At 39.2% G+C, this 25,214-nt stretch overlaps 1 protein-coding gene across 14 annotated transcripts in view; it reads right to left on the bottom strand.

Moving 5' to 3' along the window:
* The window catches only part of LOC148161558 (putative phospholipid-transporting ATPase IIB), a 78,374-nt gene that overhangs the window by 2,735 nt on the left and 50,425 nt on the right, over nt 1-25,214 (bottom strand). For 6 of the 14 annotated variants that reach the window (XM_088020743.1, XM_088020744.1, XM_088020742.1 and 3 more), the window contains 2 exons: nt 6,276-6,529; nt 128-5,665 (listed from right to left, as the gene is read on the bottom strand). Coding sequence is in view for 1 of the 14 variants with exons in the window: in XM_088020757.1 (XP_087876883.1) it covers nt 18,786-18,827 (42 nt within the window). In the remaining 13 variants the exon portion in view is untranslated. The other 8 variants (XM_088020745.1, XM_088020751.1, XM_088020748.1 and 5 more) reach the window with 5 other exon arrangements.

Raw genomic sequence — 25,214 nt, 5'->3', positions numbered from 1 at the left:
ATGTAAAATAATTTTCTCACTGCTGCAACTGGAGGAGAAAAGGCTTGATAGCAGTTTTTCATGTCTATTAGGTAAATTATTTGAGAAAAATGGTTTTGCACAGAAGGGAAAGTCAAAACATCTCATGTGAAATCTTAAATAATTTATTTTTCATGACAAGAAAAAAATTAACTTTCTTCAAATGTAAACATCTTTTACTGTGCCCTAGGGACCCCTCCACTTTAGCATTTGCTGCCTCTTTCCTCAGGTACATTTGTCTATTTATTATATAGAGAATATTCTACGTGCCCTGATGTACTGTAACAGAAATGCTGAGGTTAAAGAATTCAGTTGTTTTTAGTGAATGTTGTGAACTGAGAAATCCAGTACTCTGTGGACTTTTTGGTGGGTGAGATCTCTGGGTACTTTTCAACATTCTTTTCCTTGACAGAGATGAACATATTTAAAAATCCATATCTATGTCCATGATCTACATTTATATATCTATCTATACCCAAACCTGATGAAAAATTTTGCTTTGTGATTTCATTTTTACATTAATTATAAAAGCAGAGCTCTGGTTATTTGGCCGATCATGCTGGTTTCCATATATAAAACTAGTGGATCATATCCTGATTCCATAGCTGATTATAGCCACACGCAGAAGAATGAAACTGGACCATTTTCTTACACAATACACAAAAATAGACTCAAAATGGATGAAAGACCTAAAGGTGAGACAGGAATCCATCAAAATCCTAGAGGAGAACACAGGCAGCAACCTCTTTGACCTTGGCCACAGCAAGTTCTTGCTAGATGCATCTTCAAAGGCAAGGGAAACAAAGGCAAAAATGAACTGTTGGGACTTCATCAGGATAAAAAGCTTTTGCACAGTACAGGAAACAGTCAACAAAACCAAAAGACAACTGACAGAATGGGAGAAGATATTTGCAAATGACATATCAGGTAAAGGGTTAGTATCCAAAATCTATAAAGAACTTACCAAACTCAACACCCAAAGAACAATTCGATCAAGGAATGGGCAGAAGTCATGAACAGACATTTCTCCAAAGAAGACATCCAAATGGCCAACAGACACATGAAAAAGTGCTCAACATCGCTCGGCATCACGGAAATACAAATCAAAACCACAATGAGAGACCACCTCACACCAGTGAGAATGGTTAAAATTAACAAGTCAGGAAATGACAGATGTTGGCGATGATGCAGAGAAAGGGAAACCCTCTTACACTGTTGGTGGGAATGCAAGCTGGTGCAGCCACTCGGGGGAACAGTATGGAAGTTCCTCAAAAAGCTGAAAATAGAGCTACCCTACGACCCAGTAATTGTACTACTAGGTATTTACGCCAAAGATAGAAATGTAGTGATCCAAAGGGGCACCTGCACCCCAATGTTTATAGCAGCAATGCCCACAATAGCCAAACTGTGGAAAGAGCCCAGATGTCCATCGACAGATGAATGGAATACAGTGAATACAATGGAATATTATGCAGCCATCAAAATTGGAAATCTTGGGCGCCTGGGTGGCTCAGTTGGTTGAACGACTGCCTTCGGCTCAGGTCATGATCCTGGAGTCCCTGGATCGAGTCCCGCATCGGGCTCCTTGCTCAGCAGGGAGTCTGCTTCTCCCTCTGACCCTCTTCCCTCTCGTGCTCTCTCTCATTCTCTCTCTCTCAAATAAATAAATAAAATCTTTAAAAAAAAAATGGAAATCTTACCATTTGCAATGACATGGATGGAACTAGAGGGTATTATGCTAAGTGAAATAAGTCAATCAGAGAGATAATTATCATATGATCTCAATGATATGTGGAATTTAAGAAAAAAGGCAGAGGATCATAGGGGAAGAGAGAAAAAAAATGAAACAAGATGAAATCAGAGAGGGAGACAAACCATAAGAGACTCTGAATCAGAGGAAACAAACTGAGGGTTGCTGTGGGGGGAGAGGAGGTGGAGGGATCGTGTAACTGGGTGACGGACCTTGGGGAGGGTATGTGTTATAATGAGCACTGGGTATTATAGAAGACTGATGAATCACTGAACTCTACCTCTGAAACAAATAATATACTATATGTTAATTAATTGAATTTAAATTAATAATAATAGAATGAAGCAAAGGAAGGCACATCTTGAAGGTCGTCAGAGACTTACCTCCAGGGCAGCACTGGATCCAAAGAGTCTTACAAGCAATTCCTGGAAACTTTCCTGAAAGAAACACTATTTTAAATATTTCAACCCTTCACAATTGGGTTTTATAATAACTGATGCTCAAAGAAAACCATGTATAAAGCTAGCCTGATGCAGAAGTATCAGATTAGAAAAACAAGCGGGACTAAGGTTTATTCTGAAATACAGGTATTGTGGATGTGTTGATGCCCCGCCCACATCAGACTTCCACCAAAGTGAATCCTCAGCTATTCTGCCCCTGGGGCATCTCCCAGCCTAGGGGCTTGAGCTGTCTACAGGCAGGTGCAGCCCAGAGGTGTGCAGGAATTTATGCCTCAGAGACAACTCACAGCCATTGGGATGAAAACTCAATGAGGATGAATTACAAGGTGCATCATACACAATTCCTCTGAGGGAGCTTAAAAGAAATTGAACACTAGTTGCCCTCAGTAGTCATGAGCTTATCAATGCATCCTTTATTTTCTTCACCTCCTTCCCTGTCTTATTCTCCCCACTCCCTCACTCCAGTTTCCTGGTCACCTCTCAAGTAGACTACCTGTACCAACATACCTGCCTCTGGTTCTGCTCTTGGGGAAACACACTAAGATGTGGAAATGATTCAATATTAGGAAATCTCTTCATGTAATTAATTTCATGAGTATATCCACAGAGAAAAGCAATATAATCCTCTTAACAGATAAAAAAAAAATTCACTATAATTCAACATCCATTCTGATGAGAACTACTGTTAAAATTTGAATGGAAAACATTTCCTTACTATCTCTATCAGTTAGGGTCCATTTAAAAAAAATAGAAACCACTCTAGACTTGTAAAACAAAAGTAATTTGATATGGGAATTGATTACAAGCATAATGGAAGGACGGGAGGAAGGTAAGGTCACTAAAAACAGTAACCGCAGTGAATGACCAGTATCCTCGGGCTTGAGGGACGATGTTTTCCAGCAGTTAAGGGAATGATGCCACAGAGGCTCCTGCTTTTTGGTCAGCTGCTACGCAGGACTCAGGAGCCTGCACCCCCCAACCACTGTTGGCCATTGCCACGGTCACTGTTGGTGGTGGTGTTGCCACTGTCCTTGCTGTGCTGCCACCAGATATGCCATCAGAGACTGGAAGTAGGAAGAGGGTTCCATCCTCGTCTTCTGGTCTCCCACCAGCAGAAAGATCAAAAGTCAGCTGGTGACAATACCTGCGAAATGCGGTCTTTGGTATTCCAGCCCTCCTACTATATATATCAAAGTACAAACTTGGTAACCAAAATCATACAAAACGGAAATAGTAGCCTGGAATATTTTCCTTTATTGTCAGGGACAAGACAAAGAGGCAAGGTATCACAACTCCTTTAAAATATATATATATGTATATATGCATATATATATGATGATATACATATATATCATCATCCATTTTAGGTGTACAATTCAGTGATTTTTTAGTATATTCATAGATACATGCAACCAACAGCACAGTCAATTTTTGGCAATTTTTATCACCTCAGAGAGAAATCCTGTGCTCTTTGGCTTATCACCCCCTTTGCCCCCTCCCCTGTCTCCACATGTTTCCTCCATCCAGCCCTAAACAATTAATCTATTTTCTGTCTCTTCAGATTTACCTATTCTGGATTTTCATATAAATGTAGTCGTATAATACTTGGTCTTTTGTAACTGGCTTCTTTTGCTTAGAGTATTTTCAGTGTTCACCCATGTCTAGTATGTATCAGTACTTCATCACCCTTTATGGCCGAATAATATTGCATTGTATGAATATGCCCATATCTCACAACTCTTATTTAATATTTTCCTTAAAACTGTAATTTGGTTGGCTAATATTTTTCTTTAAGTTTCCTTTAAGTTGTAGCTCTTATTTAATATTTTCCTTTAAGTTATGAAAGTAAGCATGACTACTGGAAAATAAAAGAGAAAATTATCTTTATTTTCCGATTATATGATTGTCTACCTTGAAAACCAAAAGGATTAAGGAAAAATGATTATAACTAATTAAAAAGCTCTGCACAGTGACTTTCCTGTATAACAGCCAGTCAGCAAATACTGTAGAAAAATATTTCATCCATAATATCAACAAATGCTTCTATACTTATTAACAAAACTATGGTGCAATGTACAGGATACCCACACACACAAATCTCAGAAACATGAGACTTCCATAATGAAGCTGTCCTGTTGCTAAAGAGAATATTGTAAATGTACTGTAAATTAATTTATAAATATGTTGCTCTCAAATGAAAATCCTAATGACACTTATGTAGGAGCTTTATAAAACAGTTCTTAAGATTACCCAGAAGAATAAATGGATGGGAATATATCAGTAAAATTTTAAAAAAGAAAAAGAGTGAAGAGAGAATTTCATTATTAAATATTTAATGTATTACAAATAAAATAATTTAAGCAGTTTTCTTATGTACCAAGAATAGACAGAGTAATTGGTAAAATGTAATATATAATCCAGAGGCAGTGTTAAATATGAGTAAGAAATTAGTATATGATAAAAGTATAATTAAGATTCATCATTATTATTCAATAGGACACCTGACTAGTCATTGCAACCTTGCAGTCATGAACGCTCCTAGTTGCAGACATAAAGAAAAAAAAAAACACTTTAATAAGCTGTCTTATGCTACATTAGCTAACATTATTAGGTAGCTTTCAGAATTTTCAGAGTTGAAAGAGAATAACTTGTATACCTAGCAAAAATATCCTTCAGAAAGAAGGTGAAATGAAGGTATTTTCAGGTAAAAACTGAGAGGATTATTCACAAACAGATTTGCACTAAAAAAAAAAAAAGCTACTAAAGGAAGGTCTTTAGGCAAAAGCAAAATGATCCCAGAAGGAAATAGAGAAATACAGGAATAAATGAAGAACCACAGAAGAGGTAAATAGGTAGAAAGATATAATGGATAATGGAAAAATTGTATAAAAAAACCATAATAATGATGTTATTGGGTTTTAAATATATGCACAATTAAAAGGCATGAAAATAAGAGTTTAAAAAGGCGATGGTGATGTAAATGGAGTTGAAATATTCTAAGGACCTAATATTGTCTGGGGAGTGACAGAAGAATTGAATATAGATACAAAAGTTCTAAACAAAATATTTGCAAATAGAATATCAATTTATTAAAAAAGGTAATATATCATAATCAAGTTCTATTCTAGGTAGGCATGCAAGGTTCTTTAATATTAAAAATGTCAATCAATGTAACTCAACACATTAACAGAATAAAGGGGAAAAATAATATGATTTTCTCAGAAGATGAACACACAGTTGGTAAAATTCAGTACTTACATTTGTTATTTAAAAACTTAGGAATAGAGAAAGCTTCTTTAATCTGTAAATATGTGTCTTCAAAAAAACCTACAGTAAAATCATAGTTAATGGTGAGATACTGAAAACTTTCCCTCCGATCCCAGGAATGAGACAGATGCCTGCCATCATCACTTCTGTTCAACATTTCCTGGAAATCCTAGGCACAGAAAAAGGCAAACAAAAGAAATAAAATATATAAAAATTTGAAACAAATGAACAAACAAATACATCTTTCATGAATTGTAAATGTCATGATTACATGTCTAGACAATCAAACAAATCTGCAGAAACACTATTAGAATTAATGAGTGAATTTCGGAAGGTCACTAGATATAAGATCAGTATATAAAATTCAAGATGCAACAAACAATTAGAAAATAAAATTTTAAAAATAATATTACAATATCACTGAAAACATTAAATAACTAGGAGGAAGATCTAATAAAAGATATGCAAGACTTTTATACAGGAAACTATAAAACTTTATAAAAACCACAAAACTATATAACTAAACGAGAGATGTATCATTCTCATGGACTGTAAAGCTCAATATTGTAAAGACATAGTCCTCCTAAATTCATCTATAGATTCAATGCAATCCCAAGTAAAATTGCAGCCGACAATATTTACAACAAAACGAGGTGACCATGGGTGGGAGACAAGGACATGTGCCCCTGAAGGAAAGACTGGCTGCCCAGCTCCGAGGAGCTCTCAGCGATTTCAGGATCTGCCTCAGCTGCAGAGAGCCACCTTGCCTGCAATCATACCTTTCCCGGGGCAGGCCACTTCCAAGAGCTGAACAAGAGGAAGTATACACTTGGCGCCGTTTGCATCCACGGTGGGACAGTTGTGACAGGCAATACTTTCTCCAGACCTCTGCTGGGTTGCTGGAGGCATTGCCAGCATGCACTGAAGTTCTGCAAGTCCTTCTGCCCCATCATTCCTTTCATCTGTGTTGTTTCCTAAGAAGCACTCTGCCCTCTAAACTCCATCATAATGGATGCTTCTGGCAATCCCCAACCTGAGACATAAGGCATTCCTGTGAACTGTAAAATACTAGCAAGCAGGAAAAACCAGTAACTATCATGATACCTGCATGGGACCTGCATCTTCACTGGGGGAAAGCAGAGGGAAACAATGCAATGTTTGACCTGAGAAGAGCAGATCTCTAAAGTCGCCTCTAAGTATTTCCTAAAAAGCCTGATGGGCTAGGTTGCAATCCCTGAAAATGATATATCCCCTCTGGGAGAGGTTTTGCCAAGTCTGATAATGGGTTAGTGCAAGGGGACAGTGGTAAGGCCTGAAGAAGATGAAGAAATCTAGCCCTTGTGAATTTTCAAAACTGACCATCCAGGATTCCCTTCTTAGTGTCCCAGATGAGTATGACAGGGATAACAGGTGAGGGGAAGAGCAGGTGTAGGTAAAGGTGGGAGATGGGGACAGACCTGGGGAATATAAGAAGTTAAGCTGCTATATTTTTGAACACCAAGAAAGCAACAGAAGAGGGAGCTCTATAAAGAAAGCTGCCCCGAATTAGGCCTCCATATAAAAGTTTTTTTTTTTTTTTTTAAGATTTTATTTATTTAGGGCGCCTGGGTGGCTTAGTCATTGTGCGTCTCCCTTCGGCTCGGGTCATGGTCCCGGTGTCCTGGGATCGAGCCCCGCATCGGGCTCCCTGTTCAGCAGGGGGCCTGCTTCTCCCTCTCCCACTCCCCCTGCTTGTGTTGCCTCTCTTGCTGTGTCTCTCTCTCTCAAATAGATAGAATCTTTGAAAAAAAAAAAAAAGATTTTATTTACTTATTTGAGAGAGAGAGAGACAGAGCATGCTCAGGGGGCAAGAGGCAGAGGGAGAGGGAGAAGCAGGCTCCCTGCTGGGCAGGGAGCATGATGCGGGGCTCGATTCCAGGACCCCGATTCAGGGATCATGACCTGAGCTGAAGCCAGACACCTAACCGACTGAGCCACCAAGGCGCCCCTCCATATAAAAGTTTAGGAAAACAAATTTCATGTGATAAATAAGCCACAGAAATTATTGAGGTAAAATCCTACATAAAACTGTAAGAAAAAAAATCACTGTTAGAGATAATTATACCATTCCAGAAAGACAAGCCAATAGGACAGATGAAAACTGTACTCCTATTTTAATGTGAGCTAGAAGACATGAAGAAAATACAAGACATGACCCACTCCCCCCCGAAAAAAATCAGAATTAGAAAAACAGAGAAATGAAGTGATAGGACTCAGAAAGAATTAGAAGAAGAAATACCATATGACCCAGCAATCCTGCTTTATCTATCCAAAGGAATTGAAATCAGGGTCTTGAATTGCTATCTTCACTCTCAAATTTATTGCAGCATTATTTACAATAGCCAGGACATGGAAGCAACCTAACTGTTCATCACAAGATGAATGAATAAAGAAGATGTAATATATAAATGCAATGGAATATTCTTCAGCCTTAAAAAAGAAGGAAATCCTGCCATTGGTGACAACATGAATGAACCTGGAGGATATAAGGTAAGTGAAATAAGCCAGACATGGAAGGAAAATTGCTACATGGTACCACTGAAATGAGGAATCTAAAATAGTTAAACTCATAGGAGTTTAGAGAGTAAAATGGTTTAGAGAGTAAAATGGTTTAGTTTAGAGAGTAAAATGGTGGTTGCCACAGCTGGGGGCGGGGAGAAACAGGGAGGTATTAGTCAAAAGCTATGAAGTTTCATTTTTTCAAGATGAATAAGTCAGAGAGATTTACTGTAAAACAGACTGTCTATACATAATAATACTGTATTTTATACTTAAAAATTTGTTAAGAGATCTGATGTTAAGCGTTCTTATCACAAAGCAGTAAAAATAAAAAAAATAAGTAAATAAATAGGGCAGGAGGAAACTTTGGGAGGCAGTGGATATATTTATGGCATAGATTGTGGCAATGGTTTCACAAATGTATATTTACCTCCATATTCAAGTTGTGTCAATTAAATATATACAAATTTTTCTATGTCAATCATACCTCAATAAAGTGGTTTTTAAAAGAGAGAAAGAACTAGAAACTAAAAGAAAACAATAACTTCAGACATAAATACTAAACTAGAAAGAACACAGGGATAAACATTTTGGAAGAGCATTTAAATATTATTTTTATTTATCATGCATGTAGGTTTACATGCTTAATCATGAACATCTAGACTCTAGACTTCCATTCTTAAGAAAGATATTCACACAGAAAAAAATCTCTCAGTGAAAAATGATAGATTATGACATCATGAGTTAGGAAAAAAAAAACAAGTTCCCTGACTTCAGAGGAAGAACTTTTAAGTCACCCAGCCAATCTTCCCCTCCACCCGCTACCTTTCTTGCACACCTGGAATACTCTCTTGCCCAAGTTGCCAAGGGCTTTACTGCCACACTGACATGGGTTAGAATCTTATTGCATGATCTCAGACAAGTTATTCAACTTCTCTAGGCTCTATCTTCTTGATCTGTAAAAGCAGATAATATATATAATCTACCAATGGTTTAATATGTGAACTAATGTCTGCAAAGGATTTGGCACATAATAGTCAGTGCTCGGGAAATGTTAGCACCCTTTCTTATCACTCATGAATTGACCCTTCGGTTTATCATATTTGGCTAGGCCACAGTACCCAGATATTTGGTCAAACATTATTCTAGATGTTTCTGTGAAGATATTTAATTTTTTTTAAATTTTTTTAAATTTTTTTAAAAGATTTTATTTATTTATTTGACAGAGAGAGACACAGCATGAGAGAGAAACAAGCAGGGGGAGTGGGAGAGGGAGAAGCAGGCTTCCCGCCCGGTAGGGAGCGGGATGGGGGGCTCGATCCTAGGACCCTGGGATCATGACCTGAGCCCTGGGATCATGACCTGAGCTGAAGGCAGACGCTTAACCACTGAGCCACCCAGGCGCCCCAGGCTACTGATTTTAAATGTTAATCTCATCTTTAAAATACACAGAGGGGCGCCTGGGTGGCTCAGTCGTTAAGGTTAAGCATCTGCATTCGGCTCAGGTGAAAGAATGAAAGAATCTCTGAAATGTCCTTTTTCTTCTTTTTTTTTTTTTTAAGATTTTATTTATTTGAGAGACAGACAGAATGAGAGAGAAAGCACATGAGATGGGGGGAGGGTCAGAGGGAGAAGCAGACTCCCTGCTGAGCAGGGAGCCCGATGCGGGACTCGATCCCGGGACTCCAGGATCATGACCTGAGCCGAAGGCAGTCGCTCAACCAACTGAGCCACCCAGGCGCCCTGAAATGTCCTTTTTCCCCACTCCTGGCCAAACACTGTGCCCCAAAGCTACCCCTTTTCTCTTGCCTACCTCATCTTATGAATCCTGCTTATGACTGGGGCGCCTGGGGAGATGATGATGCTTTCGAATTGAATACGTTCGGTGCATTCTTCAAGGAGGGCCCTCTCTGGCTCTGACAAAGGCCGTTCAGATCCTAGAGGCTGGGACTTTTGTAGGGACAAACGGCTGAGGGAAAAGAGAAGCAGGCTTTGTGCGAAGCCCTGAATGAAGCACTTTCCATATAGAGAGTCTGAATGGGAGTGGTCTTATCTTGTATTTTTGTGAAAACCAGCTTTCTTTTCCTCTCTTCTCATTCCCTCTATCCCTCTCTGTCTTCCTTCCCTTCCTTCCAAAAAACAGTTAATTAGCTGGTACTATGTTCCTGACACTGTTTATATGTGCCAGAGATGCATCAATGACCAAGACAAAGTACCTGTACTCGTGAAGCATGAGTTCTAGTAGGGGAGAAACACATATAAAATACAGATAAGAACAGACAGTGGCAAGAGCTAGATAGAGAGAGACTGAGAGGTGCTGTTTATCAGGATTAGGCAGGGAAGTCCTCACATTGAGGTTGAAACCTGAATGGAAGGAGGCAACATACAGAACTCTATGGGAATATGATCCTGGACAGAGGGGACAGAGTCAAGAATGTGGTGTGTTTGAGGGATGAAAAGATCAAAGTATCAGGAGCATGGTGGGCGAGGGGAAAATGGCAAGAGATGAGATTGGAGAGGGAGGCAGAGGTCATATCACATGGACTTTGGAGGCCAAGGTAAAGAGTTTGGATTTTATTCTAATAATCGAGGGAAGCCATTGGCAGGTTTTAAGCAGGAGAGTGATGGCGATCTGATTTATGCATTCCATATATTTTTGACCTTTTCACTTGAACCCTGGCTAGTAATTTTGAGTCTGGCAGTGCCATTAGAAAGCCTCAAATTACCAGCTCTAAATCAAATTGGTCAGAAGTGCTGTCACCCTTAGTTGAGAGTTGAAGTCAACATAGGAATCAACCCAATTTAAAAATGAGCAAAGGATTTGAATGACGTTTCGTAAAAGAACATATATGAATGGTCATTAAGCACATAAATAGATGAATGAACATTAGTCAGGAAAATGCAAATTAAAATCACAGTGATATGTCACTATACACACACTAGAATGGCTAACATTAAAGACAGACAATATTGAGTGCTGGTAAGGATGTGAAGTAACTGGAACTCACATACAGTGCTGATGGGGCTGCATAATGGTACAGCCACTTTGGAAAATAGTTTGGCAATTTCTTATATTTTCACTTTACTGTAAGATTCAGAAATCCCCCCCTAAATATTTACCCAAGAGAAATGAAAGCATATGTCCACACAAAGACTTGTACACACATGTCCATAGCAGCTTTATTCATAACATCCAAAACCTGAAAACAATCCAAATATCCATCAACAGGTGAATGGATAAACAAACTGTGGTGTATTCGTACAGTGAAACTCTACTCAGCAGTAGAGAGGAATGAACTTCTGCTACAAACAAGCAGGAATAAATATGAAAAATATTTGTTTAATAAACAAAACATTGTTTAGCAAAAGAAGTGAGATGAAAAGACAGTGTTTAATGTGGGATTCCACTTATATGAAATACAAGAACAGACAATAATCCACATCGACTGAGAGGAGATCAGTGGTCGCCCCCGGGACTTGGGGTGAGACAATAAAAGCCTTGAGGAAATTTCGGGGGATGATGAAAATATCCTGTATCTTGACTGTGGTGATGATTACACTTGTGTAAACAAATCAAACCATATATTTAAAATGGGTGCATTTTATTTATGTGACTATAAAAACCAGCAGGAAATACTTGCAGGATATTCCCACGAGGGAGCCCCTGCCTTTCAGAAAAGCTTGTAATCCCAGGCTCTGTTAAGCCTTGGGGAGTCAATACAGAGACACACCTATCTTCTTCCTTCTTTCCTTCCGTTTCCCACTTCTAACTCCAAGTAACCCCAACTCCAAGTTTCCCCACCAACTGAGTCAAGTATGACATGGAATTATCATTTCTAATAGGCAAGACTAATAAGCTACCCAAATATCCAGCAACAGTAGAATGGATAAAAGACATACTACGTAACAACAAAATGAATGAATTACGGCTACCCACAACAAAATGGGAGAATCTCACCAACAGTACCAGGTCCAAAAAAAAAAAAAGAGCACTCACCTAAATATACCCCTCTACCCCATGGAGTTTTCTAGGCACCCATGTTGAAAAGCAATTAACCACAAATTTAAGGCTTTGTTTCTGAACTTTCAATTCTGAATTTTTGCGAGTTCTATGCTGTCTACATTATTCTAACGTTGAATAAAGTTTTGGAATGGAAAAGTGTGAATACTAAAATTTTATTCATCTTTTTCAAAACTGTTTTTCACTATTCTGGGTCCCTTCTGTTTCCATATAATTTTAAAATCAGCTTGTCAATTTCTGCAAAAAAGTCAGCAGGGATGTTGAGAGGGATGGCACAGAATATGTAGATCAATTTGGGGAGTACTGCCATTTTAACAATATTAATACTTCTAATCCATGATATCTAGGATGTCTTTCCATTTACCTAGGTCTCCTTTAGTATATTTTGACACTGCTTTGTACTTTTCAAAGTACAAGTGTTGCACTTTTGTTGCTTATTCTTAACAATTATTTCATTTATAAGTATTTTATTCTTTTTAATGTTATCATAATGGAATTTTTTTCTTAAAAAAATCACTTGAGCCTTTGGGTGTGTCTATTTCTGGGTTCTCCACACCATTCCACTGATCTTTATTTCTTCTTACACACTGTGTTGGTAAATAAAGCTAGGTAGTATGCCTTAACATCAGGAAGTGACCCTTCTCACTCTATTCTCCTTATGAAGGCCGTTTTTGCCATTTTAGCCTTGACAAATTAGTTTTAGAATAAGCTTATTGTGTCTAAAAAAGTAAAAACAAAAAACAAAACTTCGGGGCACCTGGGTGGCTCAGTGGTTAAGCATCTGCCTTCGGCTCAGGTCATGCTCTCAGGGTCCTGGGATCCAGCCCCGTGTCAGGCTCCCTGCTCCATGGGGAGCCTGCTTCTCCCTCTCCCACTCCCCCTGCTTGTGTTCACTCTCTCGCTGTCTCTCTCTGTCAAATAAATAAATAAAATCTCTTAAAAAAAAAAAAAAACCTCGCTGAGATTTTAATGGGAACTGTATTAAACCTATATTCAATTTTAGGAAAACTGGAATTTTATAGTGTCTGATTACTTTCACGAACACAGTTATTTTCAGCATACCTACGATTTTGTTTTCATTAGTACTGCCTATAAGAGTACTTCATTTTTAATTTCAGTTTCCACATGTTGGAAATGGGATTGGTATTTGAGTGGTGATCTTATAATTGGCCACTTCGCTGAACCTATTCATTATCATTAGTTCCAGGTTTTTCATCAGTTCCTTGGGATTGTCTATATACACAATCATGTCGTCTGCAAATGGGGACATTTTTATTTCTTCCTTTCCAATCTGAATTCCTTTAATTTCCTTTACTTGCCTTATTCTATGTAGCTAGAAATGTCAGTTAAATAACAGTGGTTAAGAACAAACATCCCTGACTTACTCCCAGTCTGAAAGGAGAGGCATTCAGAATTTCACTGTGAAGTATGATGTTGGCTCTATGTTTTTACAGATGCCCTTTAAATATAATTAAGGTAATTACCATCTAATCCAAACTGTGGATAGTTTTTATCATGAATGGGTGTTGGATGTAGTCACATGTTGATATGATCATATAATTTTCTTTTAACCTGTTCATAGAGTGGATTTCACTGGGTGATTTTAGAATGTCGGAATGGGCCTTAAGTACCTGGAATAACCTCCACATCATCATGATGTCGAATTTTCTATATATATTGCGGATATCAACACGCAATTATTTTCTTAAAGAATTTTTTTTGTGTCTCTATTCACAGGGAATATTTGTTTTCTCTTGTTGTGCTGTCTTTCTCTTGTGCTGACAGGAGGATAGTAACTGGACTCCTAACACGAGCCTGGGCAGTGTTCCATCCTCAACTATATTCTGGAAACTACTGTGTAAAAATGACACTAGTCTTCTTTAAGAGTCTCAAGGAATTCTTCATTGAAAACATCTGGCCCTAGATATTTCCTTCCTGGAGATTTTAAATTGCTAACTCCATTTCCTTACGGTTTGTAGAACCATTCATACGATCTGTTTAATTCTGACCGAGTTCGGATAGTCTGTGGTTTGGGAAGAATCGGTCCATCTCATCTAAGCTGGGGTACAGCTGTCGGTGGCGTATTCCGCAATGACCCTTTCAATGGCTCGGGACCAGCGGTAATGTCCCCTCTGTCATCCCTGAGATTGGTGAATACTTTTGCTTTCACTGATTTACTATCTTGTCTTCCTATTCTCTGTTTCACTGATCTGCTCTGATATTTATTTCCTTTCTTCTGCATGCATTGGTTTAATTCTGCTCTTCTTCTTCTAGTTTCCCAAGCGAGGAACTTGGATTATTAATTTGAGATCTTAAGTCGGCACTGACTGCTATGAAATTCCCTCTCAGCACTGCTGTACATGCATTCCGTGTACTTTGTTGTCTTTTCATTTTCATGCAGGTATATATATTTTGTTTCCGAGATACTTATCTCATAACTAGAGCGCACTGTTTACTTTTCACATATTTTAGAGTTCTCCTGTTGCGCTGTTTCTAGTTTCTACTTTGATTCTACTGTGATGAAACAACCGCTGTATGATTTCAAATTCTTTTCCAGTTTTTTGAGGTTTTATGGAAATGCTTTATCTTGGTACATGTTCTATGGACACCTGAAATAAATATGTGCTCTCCTCCTGTTTGGTAGAGTGATCTGTATACGTCAGTTAGATCTGACTGGCGGATTCAGTGAGGATCTTCTGTCACTGCTGATTTCCTGCCCAGCACTTCTATCCAAGGCTCAGAGAGTGGCGCTGAAGTTCTCACTCATAACTGTGGATTTGTCTATTTCTTTTGTTCAGCTCCAACAGTTTTTGATTCATGACTTTTCTGATTCCGTTATCTGGTGAGTGCAAATTGAGGATTATTTTCTTCTTCCTGATGGGTAACCCTGATATCATTATGTGATGTCCTTCTTTATCTCCAGTCATTTTCTTTACTCTGAGCTCTATTTCACTGGATATTAATATAGGCCCTCCTACTTCTGATCAATTTTTTGTGGTTTATCTTTCCCATCCTGTTACTTTCTTTCATCCTACCTGTGTCATTGGATTTAAATTCCTCGTGAATGGCACACAGCTGGGTCTCACTTCTTTATCCACTCTATCTCAGGATTGGTATATTCAGACTGCTCATAATAAAAGTAATTACTGACACATTAGAGTATAAGTCTGCATTTTATTATTTGTTTTCTATTGGTTTCCTCTGGTATTCATTCTTCGGTTTCAAATTTCCTGCTTTCTTGTGTGTTACCTGAACCCTTTTCGGGAGTCCATCTTAGGATCTCAGACTGTATCTCTATGCATATTTTTTGTAGTGTTTGTTCTGGGTACTAAAATATACATGCTAATACTTATTAAATTGTTTAAAATATTTATTAAATTGCATTCCCTCAAAAAAACAGGATAAAGAAACTGTCTTTCAAATTTACCTGTTAAAAAAGATGTTTAGGCTGAGTAACGAAGGAGGACCCCTCAAGTGTCACCTTCAGTCCTGCTCTGCTTGTGTCCCTCTGGATCCTTCTCAAACACCTGGACTTCAGAGCCGATGTTAGGACCTGGACAACCTTCAACTTTTAAGTCTCCTGTTCCAAACAGTTACCCTCCTTGACACATTCCTCAAGTAGTAATATTGAAGTCGACAGATTCGTCTACAATTTTAGGTACTTCTTAGGAGGGTGCCTTCTTAAGCCAGGAAACAATCTTCTTCGGGTTTTCCTTCTTCGCCCTGCAAGCATGATCTAACCTTGACTCTGCAGAGTTCTAGCCTACCACTTTCTAAGTGCATGTCAACGAGCTGCTTCTCCTACGGAGAGTTTGAGGCTGGAAAACGAGGAGTTTATACCCGGACTCATCTAACATGAAAGCCCACATTCTACTCTCTCCCATTGTCCAGGCTGCTGCTCTCCTGTGAGCTGTACAACACTCCCTATACCCGCAAACCTGGTCCAGGTTTGGTGAACACACTTCAAACACCCACACAATGACTATCAATACACTAAGTTTAATTTCACATTCAGATACAGAATTAAAAGGGCTACCCTCAAATGTAAAATCCACAATGGAAATATCCAAGCATTAATTCCTGAGTAGCAGTATGGTTAAATAACAGAGAAATTACTTTTCTGGTTAGTGATAAGTACTGCTAGGATCCTTAAATAAAAAATAAAAGGACAAAGCCATTTGCAACCATATTGTTACTATTTCTTTATGATGGTTAAGTCAACCAGTAACTTTTATCACTACAAAAATCACAAAATTGGTTTAACAAATATAAATCCACTAAAAATTTATCATTTCATAGTAATTACTAGAAATTATATCTCAAATTTTTCAATATGAGTGTAAAACTGGAAATATAAAAAAACTAAGTCAGGTACAGAGGCCACCCCTATTTTTTAGCGTACAACAACATTTCCTAAAGGCTAGTGAAAATATTTTAGAAGTCCTGCTGCTACCAAATCTGTAAACATCAGGGTCAGGTAGGGACCGTACACATGCTCATATACAATATGGATCTAGTGCGGGAGGACTACCCACACCGTGCTGCCCAGGGAGCACTGAAGTGACAAACAGAAAGAAAGACGTACAGCTACCACCGCATTCAAGTAAAACGTTTCCCTGGACGTCTACAAAGGCCCACGTCACTCATCCATCTCTCACAGGTGGAGAGCAACCTGGGGGCCAGAGAGAAGCTCAAGGGGAAGGCCCAGACACAGATCTAGATGTCTGTCTTTCACATCCATCTATAGAACTGAAGAGATGAGCTCTTACAACGTGGCCAAGATGGGCTCACGTGTGACTCAGTAAAAATGTGAGCACCAAAGGGTGCACCACTCCACCAACCTAGGCTGCAAAGGGAAGGAGAATGCGCATAAACAGGAGAGCAAAGGAAATGAGAAGGCCAAACAGCATTCCCTGAATCACAACGAGAGACTATCTGCTCTTCAAATCCCACCATCAACACTATACCGTCTCTTATAAGGGAAACAAGAGGTGATGGAAGTCACTGCTGACAGCAGGTCCCAGCCCCGAGTCCACACTGCTGGCACTCCCACCTTCTCCAGGCAGGCCACTGTGAGCTGCCCTGTGGAGGGCCCCCCCCACCCCCCCCACTGTGGACAGGAATGAGGGAGGCCTCCAGCCAAAATCTCATGGAACTGAGGCGCTGAACCTGCCAACAAGCCTCGAGTGAGCTGGAGGTGACGGCCACTTGGCTGACTACAGCCCCGAGAAGGACCCACACCAATCTATACCCCAATTCCTGACCACAGAAACTGTGAGGTAATCAACACTGGTGTTTGACTCACATATGGCTCAATCATCTCTCATGTCAGCATTTATCCTACAGAAACAGGCAGAGATGGATGTAGAAGGGTGCTCACACAGCACTTTATAATAACAGCACAACACAGACACCACCTGAAAATCTAAGCATGGATCAAAAGCTAGTAACTTACAGTGTCCAGACAACTGAATGCTATAGAAATGAGCTCCAAAATCAGTTTGTTCAATTTAGTCCCATTTTGTAAAATCAAACATACCCCAAAACATTCTCTGTATACAGATTACTGTAGCAAGATAAAGCCCACTTTAGTCTTGAGGAAAAAGACCTTCTTGTACCAAACATCTCCACGATGGGGCTCAGGCTGGGTACATGGCACCAGATGGCAGCATGGGCTCCAACTATTCTTGGAAGAGGCCCTAATACAACTTCTCAAACAAGAATGTTTTTTCAAAGCTGTTCTAGAGCTTTAAAAACAGAGAGAAAAAAAAGAAAGAAAGAAAAAGAAAAACCAGAGGTTGTGCATTCATGCACCGTTCCTCAGAGAAGTCAGGACATGCAGAAGTACTGCATCCACAGCAGGTGGCCCACCCAGTCACCCAGCAGGGCACCTGAAAACTTCCCAGTCTGACACTGAGGGATTTCTTAATGGCCTTTTCCTACAATGGCCTAATAAGCCTTTTCTTTCTAATATTCTCTTACTTCCACTGACCTTTCCTTCTTCAAGTTTCTCAATCCCAAGAATAATATCCAATTCCCATGTGTAATATATCTGTCTATAAAAAGAGGTTTTAGAAAATGAAACATATTCTAAATAGGTTCTAACTAATGTAATTCTTTGGTCCAATGAAATAATCCTAACAATGCAATATTAAGCAGTTCACACATGTCTTCTTTTAGACAAAATACACTTTCACCCGCACACACTGAGTGCACTGAGGCCGGCTCCGGAGAGTCTGGGTTTCCTTTATGTCCATCGTATCTTACACAAGGAGTCACGAGTTAGAATCAATGTCTCAGACCATTTCTCTTCAGATTCAAAGTTACTGCAATCAGGCTAAACGTTAATCACTGGCATAGACAGGTCTAAAATATATAAAAAATGCATCAACCTTTTCCACTATGATGAGGTCTCCAACTTGTATGTCTGAACTCTTAACTTGCACTTTACCTTAAAAAAAAAAAGAAGTATAATCAACTCAAGGAAACAGCACACCAGAGTTAAAGTTTCGATTGACAAATAATACTTTAGAAATAACTTTTGGGGAGGGGGGGAAACACTAGGAATTTATCTGTACTTATACTTTCAAAATAAATTTATTTCACACACAGTCACTAAAAATTAACTTCTCTCAGTCAGCTCCAAAGTGCAAACAGTTAACTGCCCCCCAATCAAAGATGCGGGGTGTGGGACATGGCTCCAGCCGGAAGGTTCTTCCCAAATCTGCCATTATTTCAGGTCTGGGTCCAGCAATGACGACGAGAAGCAGCACTAAAGATGATTTAATGAGTGAATAAAATGAAGATATAAGATCCTCATATTAATATTGTGAATGGCACTGATGGACACGGAACTGACAGAACAAAAGTAAAGAAAACGATACATAAAATCACCGTGCACTGGTAGCTTTACAGATGGTTCCGTACTGGTAACTGATACCGATAAGGCTGAAAGCCTTATCGAGAAGTGATTCTTCTACATGATACAGTGTGTAAATTCTTAGATTATCTATATAATATCTAGTATCATAATCATCTATAAAATTTAACAGACAGCACTATATAATGTGAAGATCATACAGAGTAGATGAAATGTTATATACATAACTCGAGATGCCATCCTACATAAGTAACAAAACTTACTCAAGTTCTCTCTCTCCCTGGGACTCTGGACCCTCCCTCCCTCCGTCAATCTCCCTTTTAGAACTGGCAACAGCCTTGTGGATCTGTTTTTACCTTTTAGTGGCTCTTTTAACATGGGAAAAGACCTATGTCTTTCCATTCAATTTATTCTGAAAGCTCACAGAACAAGAGGTAAGTTCATATCACATTATCAAAACCTAATATTACCAGCCATACCACTTTTAGACCACGTTCAACTTATTACAAACTTATTTCCTAAATACTTCTTGAAGCAGCTGAGTTTCATCAGTGTCACACCTGTTCCTAAAGATGTTTTGAGGACATCAAAAAAAAGTTCTGTAACTATTATATTTTTTCATGTTCCTCAAATATACAATAAACACATAAGGACTAGAACTAGTGGGGGGGAGCTATTTTTTTATTCATATTATAAAATAGCAATGTTCTTTAAAATTACATGTGAAACAAATCTTAAGATATCTTCATAAGTGGTAAGTATACGTCTATTCATAGCCAGAAAGTATACTTACAAAAGAATGTCTATTTTAATTATTTTTTCATTTGGTCCCTTCAAGCTTCATTGTCTGTGCTCCCACGATTATGTTTTCTATAGCTAAGCACCAGGCAGCAAAGTTACTCACTGATCTCATGCTGAGTATTACTCAACAGAATGCCTGTCTTATCACTTAATTTTATTTTCTCTCCTACTATCCAATCCACTTTTCCTTCCCTTCTGCTTTTCTATATTCTTTACAATGGACCCATTCAAAAAGGAGAGGTAGAGAAAGAGCTGTAATAAGATAAAATAAATGTATAAATAATTGATACATATTTTGAAACAGAAAAATATATCCTTTTCTGACTCCTTAATCAAGATCTTATATTTCTGAGAAAGAGAGATATTACTCACTCGGTCACATAACAAACACAATTTATATTTAATAGCCTTTAGTTTGGGGGCATTATATAGTGATTTTTATTCGTTTCTATGGAACTTACTTACAATTATATGTTTCAGGAAGACAAGTGAAAGTAAAATACACTGGAGAAAGTTCTCACGTTACAAATATGACAATATGAACAAAACAGAAGGCTATCATGTCAAACCAGTATGGCAATCTGCCTCACATACCTCCTCAAAGTACACACTTCTGAATTTTGAAGAATTGGTCAAATTGCTTAATGGCTCTTGGCTCTCTAACAATTTTAATTAATCTCTGTGCAGGGGACTCCTTGTACTTCCTTTACAGCCTTGGTCCCATGAACTCACTGACTTCTCTTCTCTTTCTTCAAGAGCAGTTAGGACATTAGACAGAAAAGATGGAGGAATATTACTTGCTCCCCAGGCACCTGACCCCCTGCAGTGACAGCCCAGCACCATGACCCTCGCTGCCCAATGGGAACAGCTCATGCCCACAAGAACGGTTTGATTTCCGGCCACCCTTTGTGAACTGAGCTGACAGATGACCATAGTGACATACTATTATCAGAGTTGGGGGACTGATAACAGAAGAAAAAAAAGAAAATCCCTAAATTTTACATGTCATAGCACAAAGAAAAGACAGAACTGCCACCTGCTCTCACAACCCAATAGAGCCATCAACAACGCAAAGTGTTTTTGAAATGGGCATTTAATATTTAATAATTTCAGGGGTGCCTGGGTGGCCCAGTTGTTAAGCATCTGCCTTCGGCTCAGGTCATGGTCCCGGGGTCCCGGGATCGAGCCCCGCATTGGGCTCCCTGCTCAGCGGGAAGCCTGCTTCTCCCTCTACCACTCCCCCTGCTTGTGTTCCCTCTCTCACTGTGTCTCTCCCTGTCAAACAAATAAATAAAATCTTAATGAAATAAAATAAAATTTAAGAATTTCAGAGTTACACTTGAGAGAAGCAAGTTCTAAATACAGTAATGATGTATAGGCCAGCACTTATACCTAAGGACAGTTGTTTTTAAAAATACTGTTTTCAATTTACCTGGAGTACAAGCTGGGGCCTTTTCTGGTGAAATGGTTAACAGTGAATGTTACCAAATAAGGTTAACAGCCATCCTTCCCCCTCTCTAAACGACTGCAATGAAATCCTTCCATTAAGCTCTCCTCCTAGCAAAAAATGTTCCCAGCCACCATGCTTCCAAAGTGCAGCAGCTTACATGTTTCTCACAGAAGAAAAGCATTCGACTGGCTTGTTGCATGAACCAAGTTTCACAGGCTTCTTTGAAAGATCAAGAAGTAACTCAAAGGACTACTTCTCCTTACTCCAAAGCTTCTTAAACATAGACCCTGCCCACCAATCTCAGTGCTATTCATTTTTTACCTGAATAAAGAGAATATTCCCCTGCCCACCAATCTCAGTGCTATTCATTTTTTACCTGAATAAAGAGAATATTCCCCTAAATGGTCTCCATTACTATCAACTCCCTAATTCAATATGAATTCCAGATGAAGTGGGTGGCAAAAGTAAGGATTATGTTTATCTCCACCAAAAAAAAATCTCCATTATTTGACAATTACTTAGAAGATAATTCAGACTTACATCATTATACACATATTCTTCACAACCAATCTCAAATTAATTTTCTGGCTTTAAAAGGGTCTACATTTGCTTTTAGCACTGTATGCTACAACTCTCTGGGGCCCGAGTTCTCTATACTTGCTGTTTCTTTTGACTGGAAGCCCTCCCTTCACAGCCCTCCTTAATTCCACAGCAAACAGAGCCTCCCAAAGCCTTCAGGGACCCACAGGAGCACCCAGTATGCACGCACACCTCTGACAATGTGCTTACCTGCTATGAACAGACTAACATCACAGTGTCTACTAAACCCAGATCCTGTGACAGGTTCAAAGCATAACTGAAATATACTTTTATGACATTTAGTTTGTTTTTTGCAAATGCATCAAACTTACCCCACTTCAAAACAAGACAAGTTTATGATCAATCTATTCTTATCAGTTAAATGAGCCAAATGTCGTAATGGACCAATGGCAAAGTAGCTCTATAAGCCACACTGAACCAGACACAGATTACCAAATAAGGATGAAATTATATCATTACTTCTTTCCCAACAAAACACACACAGGCAATAAGAGTGGAAGATAATTAAGCGACTTTTTAAAAAAGGAACTGATGACATATAAATGGCACTCTAGAAGGTCACCAGGGGATGACACATGTAGTTCCCAGGCAGACAACCGCACACTACATTAGCAGGTCGTGTGGCTTGTCTTTGTTGTTTGGGTGGGACCGGCACCCCCCACCAACTCTCTCAACACTTTAAGTGGCTGAGGAGGTCGAAGCCGAATTTAACATGGATTATGAAGCAAAGTGGGTAGCTGGGAAATGTAATTAATACGTTTATTTACATATAGAAGTAAACTATATTTTAAAAGAGACCTAGACTCTGAAAAGAAATATTGCTGAGAGAAATTTTAAAACTTAAATAAAGGGAAAGATCTATCTCATTCATGGGTCAGAAGACGTAGTATGAATAAGATGTTGATTCTCCCTCAAATTTATCTATAGATTCAATGCAATCCCAGTCCAAATCGTAGCAGGCATTTTCTACAGAAATCGACAAGCTGATTCTAAAAGTCATATTGAAATACACAGGACCTAGACGACACTCTGAAAATGAGAAACAAAGTTGAAGGGAAAACAGTACATGATTTCAAGAATTATTATACAGCAATGGTAATCAAAAAAGAATGGTATTAGCATAAAGAGAGACAAACAGATAAATGGAGAAGAGAGTCCAGAAATAAACCCACAGATAAAAGACAAGTGATTTTTTTTTTAAAGATTTTATGTATTTATTTGAGAGAGAAAGAGAGAGAGCACAAGCAGGGGAAGCAGCAGAGGGAGAGGCAGAAGCAGGCTGAGCAGGGAGCCAGATGCGGGACTCGATCCCAGGGCTCTGGGATCATGACCTGAGCCGAAAGCAGGCGCTTAATCGACTGAGCCACGCTTAACCAACTGAGCCACCCAGGCGCCCCAAAACACAACTGATTTTTGACAAAAGTGTAAGGCAATGCCATGTGAAAAACATCACTCTTCCAAAACATGGTGCTAGAAGCATTTGGATATCCACATGCGAAAAAAGTACTTACACAAACACCAGGTACTGGTACAAAACTTTACTCAAAATGGATATACCTAAGGCAAACCCTAAAACCAAAGAACTTCTAGAAGAAGAAACATAGGAGAAATATAGCAGAAAATCTTTCTGAACTTTAGTTAGGCCAAGCAAAAGCACAATCCTAAAGGAAAAAACTGCCAAATCAGACTTCTTCAGCTAGAACATGACAGGGGCTGGAAGCAGCGTGAAGGCATTAAGACCAAGGAATCGGCAGCTGAAAGCCACTGGATCGGGTGTAGGAGGGAGGAAGAGGGAGAGACAGGAGGAGTGCCTTGCGCCAGGTGAAGCAGCCCTAGGCCCTGCTTGAAAAACCACCAGCACGTGACAGGGCTGCAGAGGAAGAGCGCACTCAATGAAGTCCAGAAGGTACACCAGGTACATCGGAGAGGTCTGCGGTGGGAGCCAGAGGCAGGGAAGGAACCTGAGGGCTAGAAACACAGCGGAAAAGGCAAGGGTACGAATAGAGATGGACAAAGTCTCGTGACAATGAAGGGCGCTTTACAGTCTGAGGCTGTCCCCGGTAAGCGATGGAAACAAAGACGGGCCCCGTGAAACCCGTCTGGGAGCACACAGGCCAGGACTCTGCTCCGGCTGGGTGGCCCATTCTGCCTTCAGCTGAAGGCGGGCAGCGGCAGGGAGGCATGTGGTATCCCTCCCCCAACACAGGCTGGGGACAAAAGTGGGAACAAAATGGGCAAGGCCCTGCCCACAGGAAACCTACACTCCAGAGAGCTGACAGAAAGCAGAGCGAGATCAAATACAGTGATGTCTGAACGGTAGTAATTACAGCCTAGGAAGTTAAAAAAAAAAAAAAAAGGAAATACTGCTGTTTTGGGGTGAGGGTTATAAAGCATCTTGCTGGAAGTAACCAACTTTTACTCTTAAACATTCACTAGCAATAATTAGAGTAGTTTTAAAAAGCATTCTTTAGCAATAACAAAAAAATTAAGATGCTCAAGTTAAACAAAATCAAATCTTTTTCTTGTTCCATCAGTAAAAAAAATGAGATAGCTTTAGAAAGAATATGGAAATAATAAAATATTCTATCGTGGTAAGAAACATTTAAAGCACATAATGTTCTTTACTGGATCAATTATATGAGGCAACCACTTCCCCTCTAAAATGATGTCCCTAGCTAAAACAGTCTATACCATCCATGTAATTACCAACAGAGTTCAGAAGCTGCCAGAAGAGCGTATCCATACAGAATACTTTATAGCCCACCACGGCACACATCTTTTGCCTGAAGCAATATGCAGAACTAAATAATGAAATTAAGTATCGATTGCAATTCACTGCGTTAACTGAAGATTTTGTAGAAAAGTACAAGGGTTTGAAAAATTAGTATCTCAATACTAAATATTTTCTCAACTAACAGGTACAAATGAAAATTTTTAGGGTCTTACTACTGACAGGACATTTCAAAGTCTTGGTGAAGCCTGCTGGTGTTTGCATAAGAGAAATGTCTAATCTTTGTTTTCTGTGCTTAGAAAGAATTGTTATACATCTACCAAATGTTAAAATACAAAATATTGTTAATATGAACAGTCCATAATTAACAAGTTCTAAGGTTCTCAAACACGAAAACCAGAAGCTTTAGGAAAAAGCCTTCCTCTCTCCTGGGCCTACAAAGGTACAAAAACTCCAAGGCCCTACATGAATCAGCATGGTGACATTACTACTGAGAGGTATATGAACTAAAGATGGTTCAAAATTGTCCCTAGTCTCTCATTTCCTTAGATTTTCAATAATCCCATGGCAGTTTCTTACTGCTCAAAGACTCCCAAGTGTGGAGGCTGACATCGATCCTGGGTAGAAGAATGAAGAAATCACGGATGAAGACGGCAAGCCACCATGAGCCTATTTATGAGGTTTCGACGCCACTGGT

This window comes from Eumetopias jubatus, unplaced genomic scaffold (genome assembly GCF_037043125.1).
Source record: "Eumetopias jubatus isolate StellerSeaLion01/CBP00866 unplaced genomic scaffold, mEumJub1_p1.0 scaffold_156, whole genome shotgun sequence".
Classification (NCBI taxonomy): Eukaryota; Metazoa; Chordata; class Mammalia; order Carnivora; family Otariidae; genus Eumetopias; species Eumetopias jubatus.
The sequence above is the reverse complement of the archived record's forward strand: the minus strand, read 5'-3'. Positions and strand labels throughout refer to the sequence as shown.